The sequence below is a fragment of the Parus major genome, chromosome 1 (genome assembly GCF_001522545.3).
Source record: "Parus major isolate Abel chromosome 1, Parus_major1.1, whole genome shotgun sequence".
NCBI lineage: Eukaryota > Metazoa > Chordata > Aves > Passeriformes > Paridae > Parus > Parus major.
This window is the reverse complement of record NC_031768.1, coordinates 80,391,392-80,410,050: the sequence shown is the minus strand read 5'-3', so window position 1 is coordinate 80,410,050 and position 18,659 is coordinate 80,391,392. Positions and strand designations below refer to the sequence as shown.

General features: G+C 36.2%; 1 protein-coding gene across 1 annotated transcript in view; it reads left to right on the top strand.

The window, feature by feature from the left end:
* TMEM135 (transmembrane protein 135) overlaps positions 1–18,659 on the top strand; it is a 157,830-nt gene that overhangs the window by 64,463 nt on the left and 74,708 nt on the right. Inside the window, exon 5 of the mRNA XM_015641214.3 lies at positions 4,440–4,505. Within this exon, the coding sequence (XP_015496700.1) occupies positions 4,440–4,505 (66 nt within the window). The remainder of the gene's footprint in view (positions 1–4,439; positions 4,506–18,659) is intronic.

Below are 18,659 nucleotides of genomic sequence, written 5' to 3'. Positions count from 1 at the left end.
TTTGTGGTATTCCATCTTTATTTATTATAAATGATTTGCACCATTTTAATTTTAATTCAATTGATTTTTTTTTTCTGCTTGGTTTTGGGTTTTTTAATGCACATATAGAAGTAGGTGCCAAAAATTGTCAGGTGATTAAAAAGTGTGCATTTCTAAATTCATTAACTTGTGTGATCAATCTCTTCAGTCTCACATTTGAAGTGTTAGCTTTGGTAAAACAGGAACTATTTTGATGAAGTATTATGTGAGACCATTTCACTTTTGTGAATACCTAGAAAATTCAAGACATCTGGAATCTAATGCAATGTTTCTCTTTCTGTTTTTCCTACCATTTCCATCAATAATGCACAATTATCCTCCACTTTAGTTCGGGTTCATACAAGTGGTTTCTCTTGGTTTTTTTTGTTTTTTAACCCACTTGCAAAGAATTTGATCAGAAGCAACTGCTTTGTTGGAGTGGTAACAGTTGGTCATCTTTGTCTGGAGATGACATTAGAGCTTGCACAGCATTACAGAGTGTTAGCATACGTTAGGCTGCCATTTCACCTCAGGTATAATGTTAACACACTACACATTCTTTATAATGAGCAACAATTTTAGGATTCAGTAACAATCATCTTGGCAACACATTTATTTCACACTGAGATCACTAAAACCATGTGTTGACATGGTTTGCTTTCTTACGAACCTCTGACTCCCATGGCATTCAGAGTGAATTGAATGCAAATAAATCTCAAGTTTTTACAGCTTTCTAAAATATCTGCTTATATTGTAATATTTAGTGAAAAACAGTTAAAAATTAACTAAATTCCTAGTCAGCAGTTTCTTTGAGGGTAGTATTATTATTTCTTAAATTTCTTAAATGGACAGTTATGCCTAGTTTGATTTGTGACAGAGCAATACTCTGCATATTTTTAGCAGATTTAATACAATGAAATAAACTTGCCATTTCAATACACTTAATATCTTTTAGCGCATTATTTAAAATTAAGTCCTTTGAACTCAGATATCTTTAATAGACTTAGTACTGAAGCAAGTTATATGGAAATATTTTTGCAGCATGAATATTGACTGTTATTATAGTGGTAACTTCCATAGATTTGAAGTTACATACCTAGAATATGTCAGGCAAGATGTGTTCAATACACTGTATTTTTGGTCAAAGTAGATTTGATGTCCTGTAGGGATCCTTTTGCTCTCAGCAAGATACTATCATAAATAGAATTTTAGAAAGTATATGAGGTGTGCAAGAATTTTGCTGTTTTTATATTGCTGTTGTGGTTCTTCATGCAGCCTTTTTTTTTCCTCTATTCTTTATGGAGTATTAAGTATGATGGAGTTTGTCTCTAACATTCAAAAAAAAAAAAAAAAAAAATGCAGTCCATGTATATTTTGACTTTCTCCACCCTTAGGCTTATTCTTCTATATCCAACATGTGCAGCTTGAATGCTGGCAGGATGTTCTGTGTTTTTGGGTTTCCTTGTGTCTTGGCTTGTCACAGGTAGAAACTGAAGGATAGCCTTCCACTTGACTGGCACAAAGCATTTCCACTGCTTAGAGAGAATTTGAGGAATTGGGCTGTGTTTCTTTGGAAAGCAGAAGGAATTTACAGGTCATCCTTAAATTGCATTTTTTTTGTGGGCTTGTTACTTAAAACATTGTTGTGAAATGCTGAAACAGGTTAATCACATAGGTTGAGACCTCCAGTCTTTGAGATGCTGAAAATGAGCCCAAACAAGCTGGTTCAAGGGAACCTGAGCAGGACCAGACAGAATCATAGAATTGTTTAGTTTGAAAAATTTCCTTAAGGTCATAGAGTCTATCCATTAACCCAGCACTCTCAAGTCCACCGCTAAACCGTGTCTCAACTGCCACATCAACACATTTTTAAATACCTCCAGGGATGGTGACTCAAAGTCGTCCTTGGGCAGCCTGTGTCCAAGTGCTTTAGAGCCCTTTTCAGGGAGAAACTTTACCTAACAACCAATCTAAACCCCTCCCCTATAGTGCAGCTCGGAGCCGCTTCTTCTTGTCCTGACGTTTGTTACCTGGGAGAAGAGACTGACCCTCACCTGGTTAAAACTCCTTTCAGGCAGTTACAGAGAGGGATAAGGTCGCCTCTGAGCTGCCTTTTCCCCAGGCTAAACACCCTCAGCTCTTTCAGCTGCCCCTCATAAGACTTGTGCTCCAGAGCCTTTCCCAGGGCTGCTGTACATCCTTGGATATGCTCCAGTACAATTCTGTTTGTTTCTGCATTTGCAGGGCAGAAGGGAAAAAGATAGGGGTTGAAGACAGTGTGAAACTTGGAAAAAACAGAAGTATTACAGATAAATTTACGTTTTAAGACTGGCAAAAGTTTGATAGCAGATTACTTTTATCATTAGTGTGTGTGATGTTATAGCCCTGTGAAGGTGTTAAAAAACCTCTGAATGGTTATATAATGGTCTTCTTTCTTGTAAGACATTCCCTTACACTAATTTCCGCATGTTCACACCTAGTTTGCTTTGTCAAAAGAATGCAGACCTGAACTGCTTCTGCCAGTGTCCACCTCCTTCACCTGAAGGCTTGCACCAACAGTAAGCTTGGTCTGGCCACTGTTTTGAAAGATGAACTTCTTTAAGCTTCCTCTTGGATTTTGCATGCCAAAATCCCCAAACAGCCCTTTCTCCAGCCTTGTCATTGTCAGTCAATGGCTATAGGTGGCCTCATCCCCACCATGCAGTTTGTGTAGGAAGCTGTGTTTTTAGTGCTAATCTTCTTAGTGAAGGGTGGTCCACCGGGAGGCGTCTGTGATGTTGTGTTTGCTATTGCTGTGATTTTTCCTTGTTTCTGAATGGTTGTGACATCTAGCATTAATGAGGTGAGTGCAAGTGTACTAAGAGAAATCTCTTACTAGTAGATGTGAAAGGAAAGTCACACACACCAGTGGTTTTCAAAAGAAGCAAAAGCAGCTTAGCTGTATTGGCAGAATGCTCAATTTGGTTGAAACATCCCTAAAAATGTTGGTGAAAGAAGCCAATTTTGTGAAATACAAAAGGTTGTATGAGGTTCAGTTGATCTCTCAGAGAAGAAAGGTTCAAAAGGGAAATCACAGTGAAGCACTGTCCTGCATCCTTGTGGGTGTAAATTAAGCAATAGATTTTGCACCCCAATGTTCTGGAGTGCACACATTCATTTACAGGTGTTTAGGGAGAACATAAGGTAATTAAAACATCTTTTATTAAGTTATTTTCTGCAGAAAAGTATTTAGGATAGACTAAACCCCGCTTAATCTGTCTCTAGGGAAGGCTGAGGAATTAATCCCAAGAGATGTCTTTGATGTCACATTTATTGAGATTTAGCTGTCTTAAGGTAGTGGTAGTGGGAACCCAGCAAGTCATGCAATCATGGAAGCACTGAGATGCTTTTTTTTAAAAATCACTGTTTAGACAGATGATCAGCTACTTCAAACTGCTTTTATTTATAATCTTTCTAAATGTGGTTGTTTTGTTGTTTTTTGTTTTTTTCACACAGCTTGCTAACTACTCCTTAACATAGATCCTTAAATGTCAGGGTATGTTTTTAATTAGAACCAGATATTAAAACCATGTTTTTTTACAGTTGAAATTGAAACCACCTTCACTGTTTGCTATGGAAATAAGTTTTTAAAACAAATCTGTTCATGTGTATGCTGATGTGCCAATCTGTGAATTTATGTAACTTGCCAATTTTTTCATGCCTTTTTCCAACCATCTTGTAGAAAGGTAGGTGGTATAGAACATATTACAGTCTGTATTAAGCCAGTAGCCTATATCTGTATCAGAAGTATGTGCCAATTGTCTCACTGGATTAAAGAAAGGATGGGGCAACTAACACAGAAAGGTATTCAACCTAATTAAGGTTTAATTTTCCCAAATTTGTGTTCTCTGCCATTTGCACATGACACTATTGTGTTTTGTAATCCCCTCATTACTGAGAGTTAAGAGGGGCTCAGGTGCTTTTAGGAAAAGTGCTGCATCATACTGTTTTTTCATATTCATTTGTATATTTAAGTGTGTATTATTAAACAGCAATTTTTAAAATAAGTTTCATGAGTTGTGAAATACCATATAGCTGTTTTTTCCATAGTACCCCACTTTTACCTCACAGCTTCTGGAGGACAGTTGTCTGGGGCTGAGCATCTCTGACCTGCTCAGTGAATCTTCTGGAAAAGTTGTGTTGTTGCCTGAGGGATCATGTACTACTTAAATGGTTACTTAGGCTGACCAAAATCCTCAGTACATCTCACCTTGCAATAAACACTGGCCTAAACTCTGCTAAAGTTGTTCTGAAGGAGTTACTGGAACAATAATAGGTGCTAGAAGGTAGCAGATAATATAAAAGTTACAAAAGTTGAAACAAATTGTCATAAGTTGTGTTGTCTGTTTTTTAGTAATGAATTTGTCTGTTTGTTGATGCAGGCCACAGAAACATTGTTCCGAATGGCAGTTGCAAGAGGAGTTATCACACCTTTAAGACATGGAGAAGTAAGGCTAAATATATCTGCATTTTTTTGTTTCTTATTTATGTGTAATATAATGCTTTATTAACATAGTACTTTATAAATTCCTGGAAGTGATGCTGTCTTCAGGTAAGTGAAGAGAGCTGGCCTATATATAACTTGCATACCTACATTCCAGTATTCAGGAACTTAAACTTATTTTGACTTTGCCCAGTCAAAAATGAAATATTTTTCAAAGAATACTCTATTCTTCTCTTTTCTTCAATCATTTCTTAGCTGTATGATAGAAGTGGCTCAAGAGAGTCTTTCAGCTGCTTTGCCAAGGGCTGGGATCCAGTTTTTGGACTGAATTTTCTCTGTTAAAGATTGTCAAATCTCAAGAAATTTGCAGGAGGTCAATATTTGTTATTGGGTAGCTGTGGAAAGGTTCCTTCATCCTTTGTTCCTTTCAAGAAAGAGTAACTTCATGTGATATACAAAGTACTAATACATTAAGTATTCTGAAGAGGATAATTGTATTTGAATATTATGTTGTTCATACATGCTTCTGTTTGTGGTAAACATTTTTTCCCTTCTTTGTATGGTTTTATAACTGGTAAACATGGTTTTAAACGTTGATGATTAAATATCTCCAATCTAAGTTAGTGCCATTTATACTTAGGTTGAATTTAATTTAAAAACTAAAATACTACAGTCAGTCATGACATTGGGAATGAGGAATGATCTGGGCATTGCCACAGCTGGATGCTACAGTGTGTGTGGTTTTTCAGTGTTAGAAACCTGAGTATTTTTTCATGGTAATATTATTTTGATCAAATTCCTAATAAGTTTGTGGAAAGTTCTTAACAGAGGCACAGCGTTCAGTCTGGAATTTTGATCTGTGCTGACCCTGGAATCACAACTGTGCTGTAAAATGTTCCTTATGCTGATGAGGTTGCTTTAATCTCTTTTTTGTGACAAAATAATTTGTCTCTTTGTCGGTGTCTGAAGGTTTACCTGAGATATCATGGCCTGCATTGTCTGGAGTTTTAGCTTTTCTGAATACATGGGTCCTCTATGAATTTTTTGTACTGCTATTTTCTACAGAAGAATGTAATGCCATTTTCAGAAGTGTTAGTTACTGAATATGTGCATCCCTTCCAAATTCTCTGGTTACAGGGTTTTTTTCATTGAAGGGTATTTAATTTTCTGCTCTAATGACCAGGTTGCCCAAAAGGTTTATGTAGTTTCCCAGTGAAGGGTGTGAATTATGGAAAAATAAAATAATAGGGTTTTTTTTAAGGAATAACTAACTATACTGTTTGCAATCCAGAATACTGGGACAACTACAGACATAATGATGTCTGTTGTGAATGATATTAGTAATTTCTGAATCATGTGAGGTTGAGCCAGTTTACCTCACTGATAAAGGAGAAAAAAATTTTACTTTTTTCTTCAGATATTCCTTCTGATCATTTATCAGTTAAACCACCTCAAAGGCTAGAGAGAAGCAGAGGAGAAGCAGCAGCATAAGCGGTGAGAAGATGTAACAATGGTTAGCAAGAAATGAAGTGCGAGAAAGCCAACTTCTTGATGGTGTATGGAGTACTTTTTCTGAGGTATTCCTGGGCCCTCAGTGGTAATGCAGTTAAGGCTAAGCTAGATAATTTATAGATAAAACATGTATTAATGGTCCAGAACTGGCTTTTTTGCGTAAGAAGGCAGTCGGAGAAACAAGAAAATACCTTTCTTCCCTCTTGTATTTTTATTATTTATGCAGCAGAAAATGTTTTTGCTCAAGGGAGATATTTTCATTAAGTTTTAATTAAATTAATTTATTTAATCTGAAAATGAGAAATTCCATTATTCAAATGAAACTAATTTTTCCAGAAGCAACATGCAATTATCAAGTTGTACTAAAATTTTTTTTTTTGCTCTTCCAAGAAATTTCTGAATATTTGCAGAGTGCATAAGTAGATAGGGAGACAGAAAAAAAGTTGAATATGAACAGGAGTTGACTGTGTTCTAGTTGATGAGTGTGAATTTGGCAGTGAAAATCAAAACAGAGAAACTTTTTAAGTGGAAATTTCAAAATACGAATGCAGCAGTCCAAATGAGCAAAAGTGTTCAACTTCTACATCAGAATTTAAAAATGTAATGCCATTTAAAATTTGAGAGAGGGTAAAACTGTTCACTGTTAGAAGACAAAAGTTATACCTGTTTTTTTTTAAATTAATAAAAAAAGACATTATTCTGTCTGTACCACTGAACAAATTAATATCCAAACATTTCTTCGACAGACAGAACAGGATGCATGAAAAGCTACCCGTTTGATCCATTTGTCTTCAAGGGGATTTATAAATTATAATATTGAATGTCCCCTGGCACAGTCTCTTTTATTTCTCCTTTCAATGGTTTCTCGTTTATTTAGCCTAATGAAGCCTTTATGCATATAGGATTTTTATGTTTCTCATTTATTATCTTATAAGAAATTGAAAAATGAGGTTGTATAGGTTTGGTCTTTCTACTTTTGCAATTGGTTTGTAAAATCACTCTTGAGAGTTCAGATAATTATGCTGTCAAAAAAAATTATCAAATTTGGGTGCATAGTGCCAAATATTATTTAACTGTGGAATATTAATCATTGCGGCTCCTGAAGAATCTTCTCAGCAGTTCTCTTGCTCCTGGGTGGGTTTAAGTGTAGTAGCACTTGTGGGAGGGAATCAAATCCAGAAGTGTAATTCATTCTCAGGATTCAATGTGTTGTTGTTTGTGTTAATTAGCTATTCCTGTCAGTTATTTTGTTGTGGGGGTAGAGCATGAGGTAGAGTCTTATTCATTTTCTGTTACCACTTCTAGCTGGTTCCCAAATAATCCAAAAATTGTGTGATTTCACCAAATCCCATGGCTGTGCTTCTGTCCAGAAATCTTAATATGCATTTCATTAATGACACAAGGCTGAGAGCTGGTGGTTGGCACAGCTGAGAGCTGTGCATTGGGGGAGCCCAGACCTGGCACCACCTAGAGAGCATCTTCAGCTCTTTCTTCTGCTTCTGGTCTTCATGCAAGGGGCTCAGATCTGCTGCCATTAATTCTTCCAGACAGGTCTGCTGTCTCTATGGGTGTGGGTTCTGGAGCAGCAGTGCTGTGGTTGAGAAAACAAGAGCAGCAACAGCCTGCTTGCTGAAATGAGTGAGAAGAGGAATACAAGGAGTCTCCTGCTTCAGAACTGACTACGCTTTCTGTTTCTGCATTTCCTGGAGCCCCCAAGGGAGAGCTGTACAAGAAAGGGAGTAAGGGCTGGCAGCAACAGGTTATGAGGAGTTGCTGAGTGCCTGACAGCAGAATGGGATACATTTGGCACAAGCTAAGACCAGTTCAGTGACTGTACACAGAGAGAGAGAGAGAACGTCAAAAATTTTACTGGAAATGACCAATTTTATTCACATTGCACTAGTGATGTACCAGAATGAGTGTGTCGCGTAGGATGTGTATATCCTGTGGAGATACTGAACAAGGAGAGATCTGGTTAGGACAATGAGCTCACAGGACTGATATTCTCAGTCCCCTGTAGATGAGGGAAATGAATCCACATAGAGAAGCAGCAGGGGGATAAACTGAGAAGCTCAAACCCTTAAATGGAAAAAATGCTTGAAATACATAGGCTGACACAGCCAACAGATCTAATGGTAGAGTTATGATTCCCAGAGAGCCACAACTGATACCAGCCACTCATGATCTCTGTGGCTGTTAGCATAAAAATTTAAGTTTTTCTAGCCTAAAATGGTTAACTGCCTTGCAGTGTAATACATGGAACTGTATGCATTGCTATGGCATGCATGATATACCATGCTTGAAAGTGGATTGTGTTGGAAGAAGACAAGTCTTTGTTTTTGTTTAAGTCTATTTTTAAGAGATTTCACCATTCTGTGTGTTTTCTGAAAATTCAGTAACATGAAGTGCAAAGTTTTATGAATTTAGCCCAGATACCTGTTAAAAGTAATTTCTGTGGATTTGTGTTCATAGTTAATACCAATGATGCATTTGCAGTACCAGATTTAGCTAAACATTGAGCAAGGGGATCAGTAAGGATCTTTAAAATGTTTCTTTAATATTTTTATGAGTGAATATGTAACAATGGGAACAGCAATATGAAACACTCCTTTGTGCAGCACTACCTTTTGTTCTACAGATGTACTGAAAGAACCTTGGGAAGGAGAGTACATAGCTGACATTATTGCCAGCTCAGGTTTTCCTTGCTCTTTTCCTTCTCAGTCCACTATGCCATAGCAGAGTGCAGTGTAGGCTCCTGGAAACTTGCCTGTGGGATTATAGTCATATGGACACGAACCTTTTGTATTATTAACAGTAACTGTAGTTACTTTTTTCATGAGGAGGAACTTGTTAATTTTACTTGTCAATGGAGCAATGAAAAACAGATATTATGACACCTCTCATCATATTTAGTTGTGTAATGAGAAGATGACATGAAACTAAGTATTCATTAAATGGTAATCTCTTTTCTCTATAAAGGGGTTCTAGGATTGTTAGTCTCTTGGATCTTATCCTCTGGGGTTTTCCTGTCCTGGTTAAGGATTGCTGGCACACAGAAAAACGTGTATTTTTAAAATCTAGTATGTTGCAAAAAAGTGTAAATTTCATTTACCCAAATCATATTTCTGAATGTCATGTAAGATGCAAGGTGCCAGTACGTTTCAGTGTTAATTTCTCTTATTTACCTACTTCTATTTTATTATTTTACAAAAGGTATTTGCAAAATTAAGAGGAAGGAGCTGGTTGCAGGCAGGTCTGAGTGCCTGATCATCTAAAGTGAGGTCCCTTGTCTCTGTCCTAAGAAAATGATCTGAATTATTTTATAATTTTTAGCTTTTTCAAAAGAAATGTGTTTCAAAGAAAATAAAATTAAAAAGGTATCCTATGAGTGTTCTGAACCATCACTTAACAACTCAAATTATTGGCATACCTAGTTATACCTTTCTCATTAGTGGAATCTATTTTGGAAGTAGTATGGAGTCTGTCTTTTATAACTTGTAAAGAATAAGCAAATGGATAAAACGTATCCACAAGAATAGAACTGTTTTATAGTCCTTTGGCTTAAGGTTTTGGTTTGGGGCATATGTGTCAGAAGTATTTTAAAATAGTACTGGGATCTGGAAAATCCTTCTGGCAGGTCACAATGGGTAACAGTTCAAAGGTAATTTAATTGCCAAAGGCTGGCACACCTTATCTATGTTATCTGGAAGTAAGTCAAAAGTAAATAATTCTTCTGATTAAATGCAGTGAAAACTAAATCTTGATTGGAGAGAGAGAGAGAGGTTGAGAATTGAACCCTGTGGAGGCAGCAGATTGCCTTTGAGCTGTTTCAGTGTACAGTGTTTGAGCGCTGTTTTTGCCGTGTATGCTGTTGTGTGAAGGTGCTATGGGTCTAGATTGCCCTGGGTTATCCATTTTAAGTGGTCTATGAGTTTTTAATTAATTTTTAATCATGGAGAGGAAGGAAAATTTCTCTCAAAACCATAGTTGAATATGAAGAACTTTCCTGCTCTTTTAATATGCCATTTGCCTAGGAATAGTCTGTTTCTTACTAGAAATCATCTCAAGCCTTGATAGACTATTGACCTGTTGTAAATAATTTAAAAGTGATGTGATGGAATTAATTCTTTAGGGAATGTGAAAAATTAATGCACTGTAGAACCATGTTTGGTGTAAATTTAAGGTAGAAATATCTGAATGTAGGAGAGTGGCTACATATTTCAGAGTATGGAGAGCTACCACTGAAGAAAGGTAACACACAAATTTGGAAACTGGAAGGACTTGAATTTAAAAACAGAAGTTAAATAATGTCTAGGTAACTCATGATTTGTGTTTTTCTTTTAAGTGTATGGAAAATATAGTCTGTCTATTTTTCATGGAGTGAAACAAGGGAATTTAGTACTTTAAGCATTTAGCATGTATTTTGCTAGGCATTATTGTTATTGTAATTTTCTTTAGTGCAAGCTCATGGTATGTATTTACCTTAGAATAGACTTAACTTCCCTTAATGAAGTGAAACACAAAGCTAAAAACTAAATTAAATTATGCCCAGAGGTACTGGCCAGGTGTGTTTCACCAAGAACGTATTGGCAAGGAATAAAGTAAGGAGGGAATAACCTATTTTAAAGGCTTCTCTTTTGGTTTTTTTTTTGTTTTTTTTTTCCTTAGTACTTAGCCTATATATTTCAAATTTATTACTCTTCTGCATCAGCAAAGTAGTGAGTGCATGGTAAAAGAAGACAAAAAATTATAGCAACAAAACTAAATGTAAGGAAATATATTTAGCTCCCAATCTACTTTTTTTTTAGTCTTCTATGTCATGGCCTTGGAATGAAGCTGTCATTTTGCTTTATACTTAAAACCTGTCCCTAGAATTGCCCCCTGCAACTCCATTGTTCTGCAAGAATAAAGGTCATGTGTAGGGAGACTTTTACTCCTGTACATGAGGAAAAGCAAAGTTGGTGCTGCTGGATCTTGATGCTTGAATAATGCTTATTTCTCACTTTGGTGGTGTTGATACTGATGTATGTTAATTCATTCATAGAGTTGAAGAAATGGTAACTGTAAGAAGATGCTTAACCTGATAAAGCTGAGAATTTGTTCACATCCCTCTAGGCATTTAAGAATGCTGTGTGTTACTAAAACATACACATAACTAATCCCCAGTTTCTGTACAAGTTGTTTGATTTAAGTTGTTGGCAGAATAGTTTTGCTAGCATCTGAGTGCCATTTTCACTGACACTTTGCAGTGTAAATATATGTGTGTCAGCTAAATCACTGCTGAATGTACTGTCACAGAATCACAGAATGGTTTGGGTTGGAAGGAACCTTGAGGAACATCTAGTTCCATCTCCCTGCCGTTATGGACAGAGACACCTTCCACCAGACCATGTTACTCCAAGCTGCATCCAGCCTGGCCTTGAACAGTCCCAGGGATGGGGCATCCACAGCTTCTCTGGGCAACCTGTGCCAGGGCCTCACCAACCTCACAGTAAAGAATTTCTTTCTAACAAATAATGCAAATGTACTCTCGGTCTGAAGTCATTCCCCCTTGTCCTATCACTACAGGACCTGATGAAGAAAACTCTCTTGGCTTTCCTGTACACTCCCTTCAGATGCTGAATGTTTGCTATGAGGTCTCCATGCAACCTTTGTTTCCAGGCTGAACAGTCACTTTGAAGGAGAGGAGTGTCTTAATTTTAGTGTAAATGTTACTTACATTCAGTGATTTTGGAAAACAGTGTTCTCATTCAATTCAAGTTATTTTGTGCTTCTTGTCCATAGTCCAGGTTAGACTTACTAAAATATTGTTGAACACACACAAACAAGAAATAATAGTCATCTTTGGTAACTTGTAATTGTCCTGTATGTTAACAGATTGCATAAATCAGAATGCCAGTTTGAAATGTCTTTTTTTGGGTTTCTGAAAAAAAGATGAATGCGCCTGTAGTCAGTGAGAAAGCTTTTTCCATTCCATCCAACCTAAACAATCGTATTGTGATTCTGTGTGCTACTCTATGTTTAAAGAACTAAATTTTCAAACATTTTTCTGTAGATACAAAATTAGAACAATCCTACTTTTATTGGGCATATACTTGATTAGTATTATAAAAGTTAAAATTTACATAAGTTTCTCTTAAGCTGTAGAAAAGTCAAATGACAGTACCTAGGGTAAGCAGTTCCAGGTTATAAAGGGTGAGGGTTTCATTTTTCTTTCCAAAATGTGAAGGTATAGAGAAAATACTGTTGATAGGCAGGCTAACTACTAGGTTTGGGAACCAAAACCACTGTGTATTATTTCTGGTGTGACATTATTTGGTGGCAGGGAGAAGAGACTCTGGAGCATTTCTGTCATGTTACAAGTTGTGATCTTTGCTGGGTAAGCACAGCTGGCTTTTTTGGATATTGTAAAACTGGTTCTATACTCCAGTGATCTGAAATTATTTCAGACTTCAAAATCTTAGATGTTCTTCCTTCTTTTAAAGAACTTCTATGCATTTGCCCTATGAGGCCAATCCTGTACCTGAATAATAGCATAATGACAGGACAGCAATCTAGCCTGAGATATTTAGGTACCTTTATGAATGTTTGGGAAGTTGTTACTGGCAAAATCAAGTGGTTCACTGCTCAGGAGTGGGTACTTAAGAATCAGGAATAGTGGATGTTAATGGAAATTAACATTGCTAAAGTTCTGTATTAAGTCTGCACTGATTGTTGTAATAATGTATTGTAATATTTTTACAATATTTAATCACTTAGGAAGGATAATATTGTCTTTCTTGACTGATATCTCAGTGCAAGGTGATTGCAATAGGTGAAGATCTTATCTGCCAGCAGCAGGAGTGATAGGGTGCATGAACTGCTGGAACAGTTCTCCCACTCTGAACCATAAAACCAATCTGTTCCTGGCAGCTACAGTTTTATGGAAACTAATTTTTTGTTGATAGAATCAGGTGAAAAATATGTGGTTCTGATTAGCAAACAGTCTGTAGAGTTTCTTGGTCATGGAGAACATTCCTCTGGCCATGTGCATGTGCAGACGTGTGTGACTATACATATTATTTATGTTACATATTTATCTTCCTGTATCAAAAATGATGGGCAGTTTTGTTCTTTTAAATACTCTGTTTTTTAAATAATTCTACTGTAATTGGTAAAATTATAATTGTTAAATAGATATTTAGTATGGTAGAATGAATATTCAGTTTTATTGTTTCTAAGATTCAGAAACTTAAGCTCTTAAACCAAACAGCCCTCAAAATAATATTTAGTAGAACTATGTAGCAAAAATTCAAATATAAACCTTTTTTGAAGTACCACTGTTTTCTGTAGGAAAAAATTATTACGTATTATTCAAGTGACTGCTTGGATAAAATAATGACCTTTCATTTATAAGTATCCTGCAGAGCTGCAAGAAGTAAACTGGTATCTGCAGTCTGCCTAATGGACTGTGCACCACATCACTGCATGCAATTAAGCATAAGTGATTTTTCTGCTCAAGACAGCCTCAAGACCGATTTAGCAATGAAACTTAATTACTTCTAGCCCTTAGAGAAAATGGCCCAACAAGGTTGAGGTTGTTGGCAGGGCAGTGTGGGAAAGCTATTGCTGCAACTCCCTTCCCCACTTCTGATTTTCTGTTTGCAGTACTTAGAGCACAGTTAACCTTCAGTTAAGCAAATATTCCCACAAAAATAATGCATTTTTATTTCTTTTCTTATTACAAGGCTAAATAAAAAGATAATGAAACATTGCAGTGTTTTAAAAGCAAGCATTCTGATCAAATCACACTTCTTCAGACTATGGGTGAAGTTATTCTGTGCTGATGGAAATGAAAACTTAAACATTAGTTCTCAAATGCTTAAGTGTTAGTTAGCCATTATGGCCAGCTAAAAGCTAAAGCCAAATGCATTTGTTCTTCTTGCTAATTCAATATGTTATAGGTAAATTGTTCCTTTATTTTTTACTTAGATTACAGGAAAAAATGCAGAAGGAAATGAACATTACCAAAAAAATGAATCATATTAATAAACTACGTCATACTTTAAATTGTTTCATTTGAGTTTTTAGGAATGTGTTATTTTTCAAGGAAACAGGAACTTTAATTCTGTGACTCCAAGGAATACAAGGAATACATCTGGAATAACAATTCAGAAGGACATATGGCATCAATTGGCTTATATTTTCCTATATGGGGGTTCTGATTGAAGTAAGAGGAAAAGGTGCTCATTAATTATGTGGGATTAAAAATGCAAATACTATGCTGTTTTGGATTTACGTGCCCTTTGAAAGAACTGTGAGTATGGAAAAGATGTGGAAGCTGAGCAAAGAAAATTTACTTTTCTGTTAGCCAACTGTGGCAGTAACTTGCTTTACATCTGTGGTATATTTTTCACCTTAACAGTTTTGACTCCCTTATTCTTACCTCTTCATATAGAGAAATTTCTCATTCACCTCTGGGATTGTAATTTACAAAAAGAAGCAATATTGAAGTTGTATTTGGTTTGATAAATTTCCTCCTTAGTAGTACTCCAGGTCTTTTTCCTGTTAACAGCTATGAACATGTTTATCAATGGAAATATTCATGGTAACAAAACTAAACATGTGCCTAAATATTTGCCAGAGTGTGCAGCATGAGACACTAATTCCCAAGGGCATGTTTAGCACATGCTCTAGTGCTTTACTCAGTAGGGAGTGAGTTTAAGAGTGTGTATAGGTCCCCTTGATTTCAACAGTATTTGACCAAACATGTGACTTAAGCTTTTTGATAGACAGGAAATAATAATTTAAACATGTACGTGAAGTTGTTTTTTTTCCTTTTTTTAATATTAGGTCAGAGCACTGAAAAACTCATTGGAATCAACACTGTTTTAGTCTTATATTCAGAATCCCTGGAATAGTTACAAACCTTGGCTTATATTTATTACATTGTATTACATAGGTCCCATATTTTTTTTAATTTGACCTGCTCAGGCTGACATTTTCTGAGGAGATGAGGGTGAGGTTTCCCATCTGCACTTTGCAATCTCAGTTTACCTCCTTTCATGAAGGAAGCACGGGGTCTTTCACAAAATAAATCTATCATGTGATAAAGTAATGAGAGATGGACCAGAGACCTGAATTACAGTTGCACCAGCAATGTGTATCAGGAACTACATGAACTTAGTAAGGGATATTGCCTTGAACAGTTGACTACCTCAATAAACTCGGGAAGAGGCTGGGAAGAAGTTTAGTATTAACATCTCCTTGAGAGGCTTGGGATAGGTAAGTGACTGATTGGGAGTCCTACAAGTACATGTTAAAAGTAGGCTTTTGCTCTCTTCTTTTTATGGGCAGAATGCCACTGCTTATTTTGCAATAGGTCCTGCAGTAGATGTACTTAGTTCCTATCACAAACTGACTAATGGGCTTACCTGCAGTGAAAGATGGTCTTGAGAACTCATGCGGTCTCTTGCAGTTTTAGGTTCTGGTGGAGCTGTGTCCCAGTGACTTGGCAACCTCTGTTCTTTTCATCCATCCTTACATCAGTGATGTAAGGTGATGCTCAGGCTGCCCTGGGAACTTCATGCTAAAAATTTAGGACTAATAATATTGTTGGGATATAGGATAAATTGTAATCTTTGTCTGCCTCCAGAATTTTACTGAAGTTTGGAAGTTAAACTTCACTCTTAATTAGAAGAAAATCTTCTATTGGGCCAACAGTAACAGCCTTGCTTCCTTTTGATCATTGCTGAAATGTTTATAGCAAAGGGGGAGATGCACTGCTGTCTTTACAAAGCTCCTTTCTGGCAGGTGCTTTGACTCCCTTACATGTTGGATTTTAAATCTCTGTTAACTTGTTTGTAAGAAGAGTTCAACATTTATTTACAATTTACTTCTCTGAATTTGCTCTGTGTCATTTTGCTGTCTGTGCAGGATGGAACTGAACAGAGGCAGATGTGGAAATATTTCTTTTCAGTAAGATTATTTTGTACAAAATGTTCTCTATGGTGTTCAGTACAGCTCATCGGACTTTGTGTAAATTCAGGACAAAAATGTAGACAAATAAATTTCCCTGTGTCATCTGTGTGTCCTTGAACTCGGTTTTACTTTGAAATGACTGTGCGAAGAGACCAGGAGTGGGTACAATTTTCCAGTTAGAAGGAAACTGCTTGGAATTCCTGACATTTGGAAGTGTTCACATATGTTTGATAAAATGTGAGGGTTTTTTTTTTTTTAAAGAAAGAAAGCTCTTTTAAGTTGCTGAAACTCAGAACTTTTATGTAATCAGATCTGACCCTGGAGCTGTTCATCAGACTTAAAGAAAGTGCCCTTCACTTCATCTGAATAGTAGTGATGACATTTAAAGAAAATATTGAATAATATATCTTTCTATGTTCTTGGTAGCCACCAGAGAGATCCTTGAGTTCATTCTTTTGTTTTGTCTTAAATAACAGAGAGCCATTTAAAAGCAACAGCTGGTGACCAATGTGTTCGAGCAGAGGTGGTAGGTATCAAGAAATAATTTCTGTGGGAGAAACTTATTTTCCAAAGCATGTTCTTCCAGCAGTGAGCTGTACTTGTGAAACTGGCTTAAACAAATATTTTTTTTGTACTCCCAATATAAATTATTTCAGTTCCAGTGTATGCAGTTTCTACAAATAGTGTTTGGCATTGAGATGCACAAAATATTTTGGTTATTTTAATGTGTCAGTAATATGGGAAATATTGTTCTAGGTAGTGGAACTTTGCATACAAAAGACAGAAATAAAGACATTTGAGTCTATTGACTAATAAATATTTTGGTGTATATTAAAATATCAGTACATGATTTTAAAGCTATAAAAGTGCTGCTCAGCAATGGATATGGTGACAAATAGCTGGCTAAGAAAAGGTTCCTCCCTTGGTCCCTTACCTCAAGGCATTTTTATGCCAAAAAAACTAGAATTTGAGGTTACATTACTAATTCTTGAGTGAAAAGTGACACCTGTTTAGCATTTCAAATGCTATACTTATGTCTGAAGCAGAAAGAACAGTTTGTGCATTTGGAAGTTACCTCTTTGCATCTTTACCCTTCCCCATTTTTTTTTCCCTTCCCCTTTCCAGTGTTTAACAGTTGTTTTTTTTTTAAGGTGCTATCAAGACAAAGTTTTTTTCTTGTAGTAAGTAGAAAGAGCCTTTCTGGAGCAGATTTCTGCTTCTACAGCTTCATCCCCAAAGTGAAAGCTTTGGCAGAGCAATGTGGTTAGAGAGTACCAGTGTTGCTGGAGTGGTACTGGGAGAACTGGGACAGCCTGTTGAAGGGGAGACTCTTTGGTCTCACCATCTGATCAGAAGACTGTGGGAAAGGTTGTCTATGAGTTACAGCTTAATTTCTGTGCTGCCTGCTATTAAGATGTCTTCAGTCCCACAGCGCTGTATGTGAAAGTTTCCCTAAGAAGGGATTTTAGGAAAGCTAAACTTAGACAAAGCTGCTTTTATTGCTGAAATACCTCATTCAGTCATTTTCCCAGTATAGATGAGTGTTCAGATTTGTCTCCTCTAATTCCCTCAGGGTATCTTATGGAATTTTATGCAAGATCTCTAAAAAAGAAAGAATCGTGTTTCTGTTTCTGATGTTCTTATCTGGCATTTTATTAAACATTTGAAAATATACACATTAAACATTTGAAGATATAGTAATGAACCAGGGTTGCTTCAATTTTTCTTTGACCCATTCCTGTATCGTAGGGAGATTATAGTATCAAAATACTGTAGTAAATCACTTAATAATTAAATGCTTTGTTGGTATCTCAGGAGTTTGAAATTCCTTTGGGTTTTCCCACCACCACCTTTGAAGATAAGGCCTGATTTGTCATGTGTTACATGATTCTAAAGTAGTTTCAGCTCAGGTGACCTAACAAGCAGATAAAAATGGTGCTGTACTTGGGGGAGAGAAAATACTTTAAAAGATTTTTTTAATGTAACTATTTTTTTCTTTAATGTCTGTAGATTTTGCAAAGTTATACCCTTTCAGAATATACAGGAATGTTTATCCAGCTGTGAAAGGCTGTCTTATTATTAATCAAAACCTTTCAGGTGTGAACATTTGTTTTTTAATTGGAAGCAAAAGCTCTTTGCTAGAGATTCAATACTTATTATAGGTAAGACCTGAGAAAGTTCCTAATTTTTATATCAAAGCTTTCCAATGGAAGACACATTTTCGAGAGAAACCAGAAGATAACAGAATTTAATTCTCAAGTATTTATTTTTTGAGTTGCTTAATTTTTCTGTTGTTTAATTTTCTGTCTTGGATTTGCTTCTGCTCAAAAGCATAGAGACCTCAGGTCAGATTCATAGAGGCTTCTTGCATTAAATCTGCTAGTATTAAGCCATCATTCAGTTTTAATATGATGTGTATGTGTCATGAATTTAATTTTTTGCTTTAAGTAGCTAAATGGTAATAAGGGTCTGGGATTTTCCCCCCTAAACAATATTTTTATGTGTGCTTCACCCTTGGTAATAAGTACAGTATTGGTCAATGTTTGAAGAAGCATTTCATTGCCCCAGTAGTGAAGTAGGTGTTCTAGGAGTAGTATGAAACACTGCCAGAAGTTCTGGAAGCAATCTGAGAATTGCTTTGATGTTGTGATATTTGTACAGGGGTACCAGGCTTAAGACCCCGTAC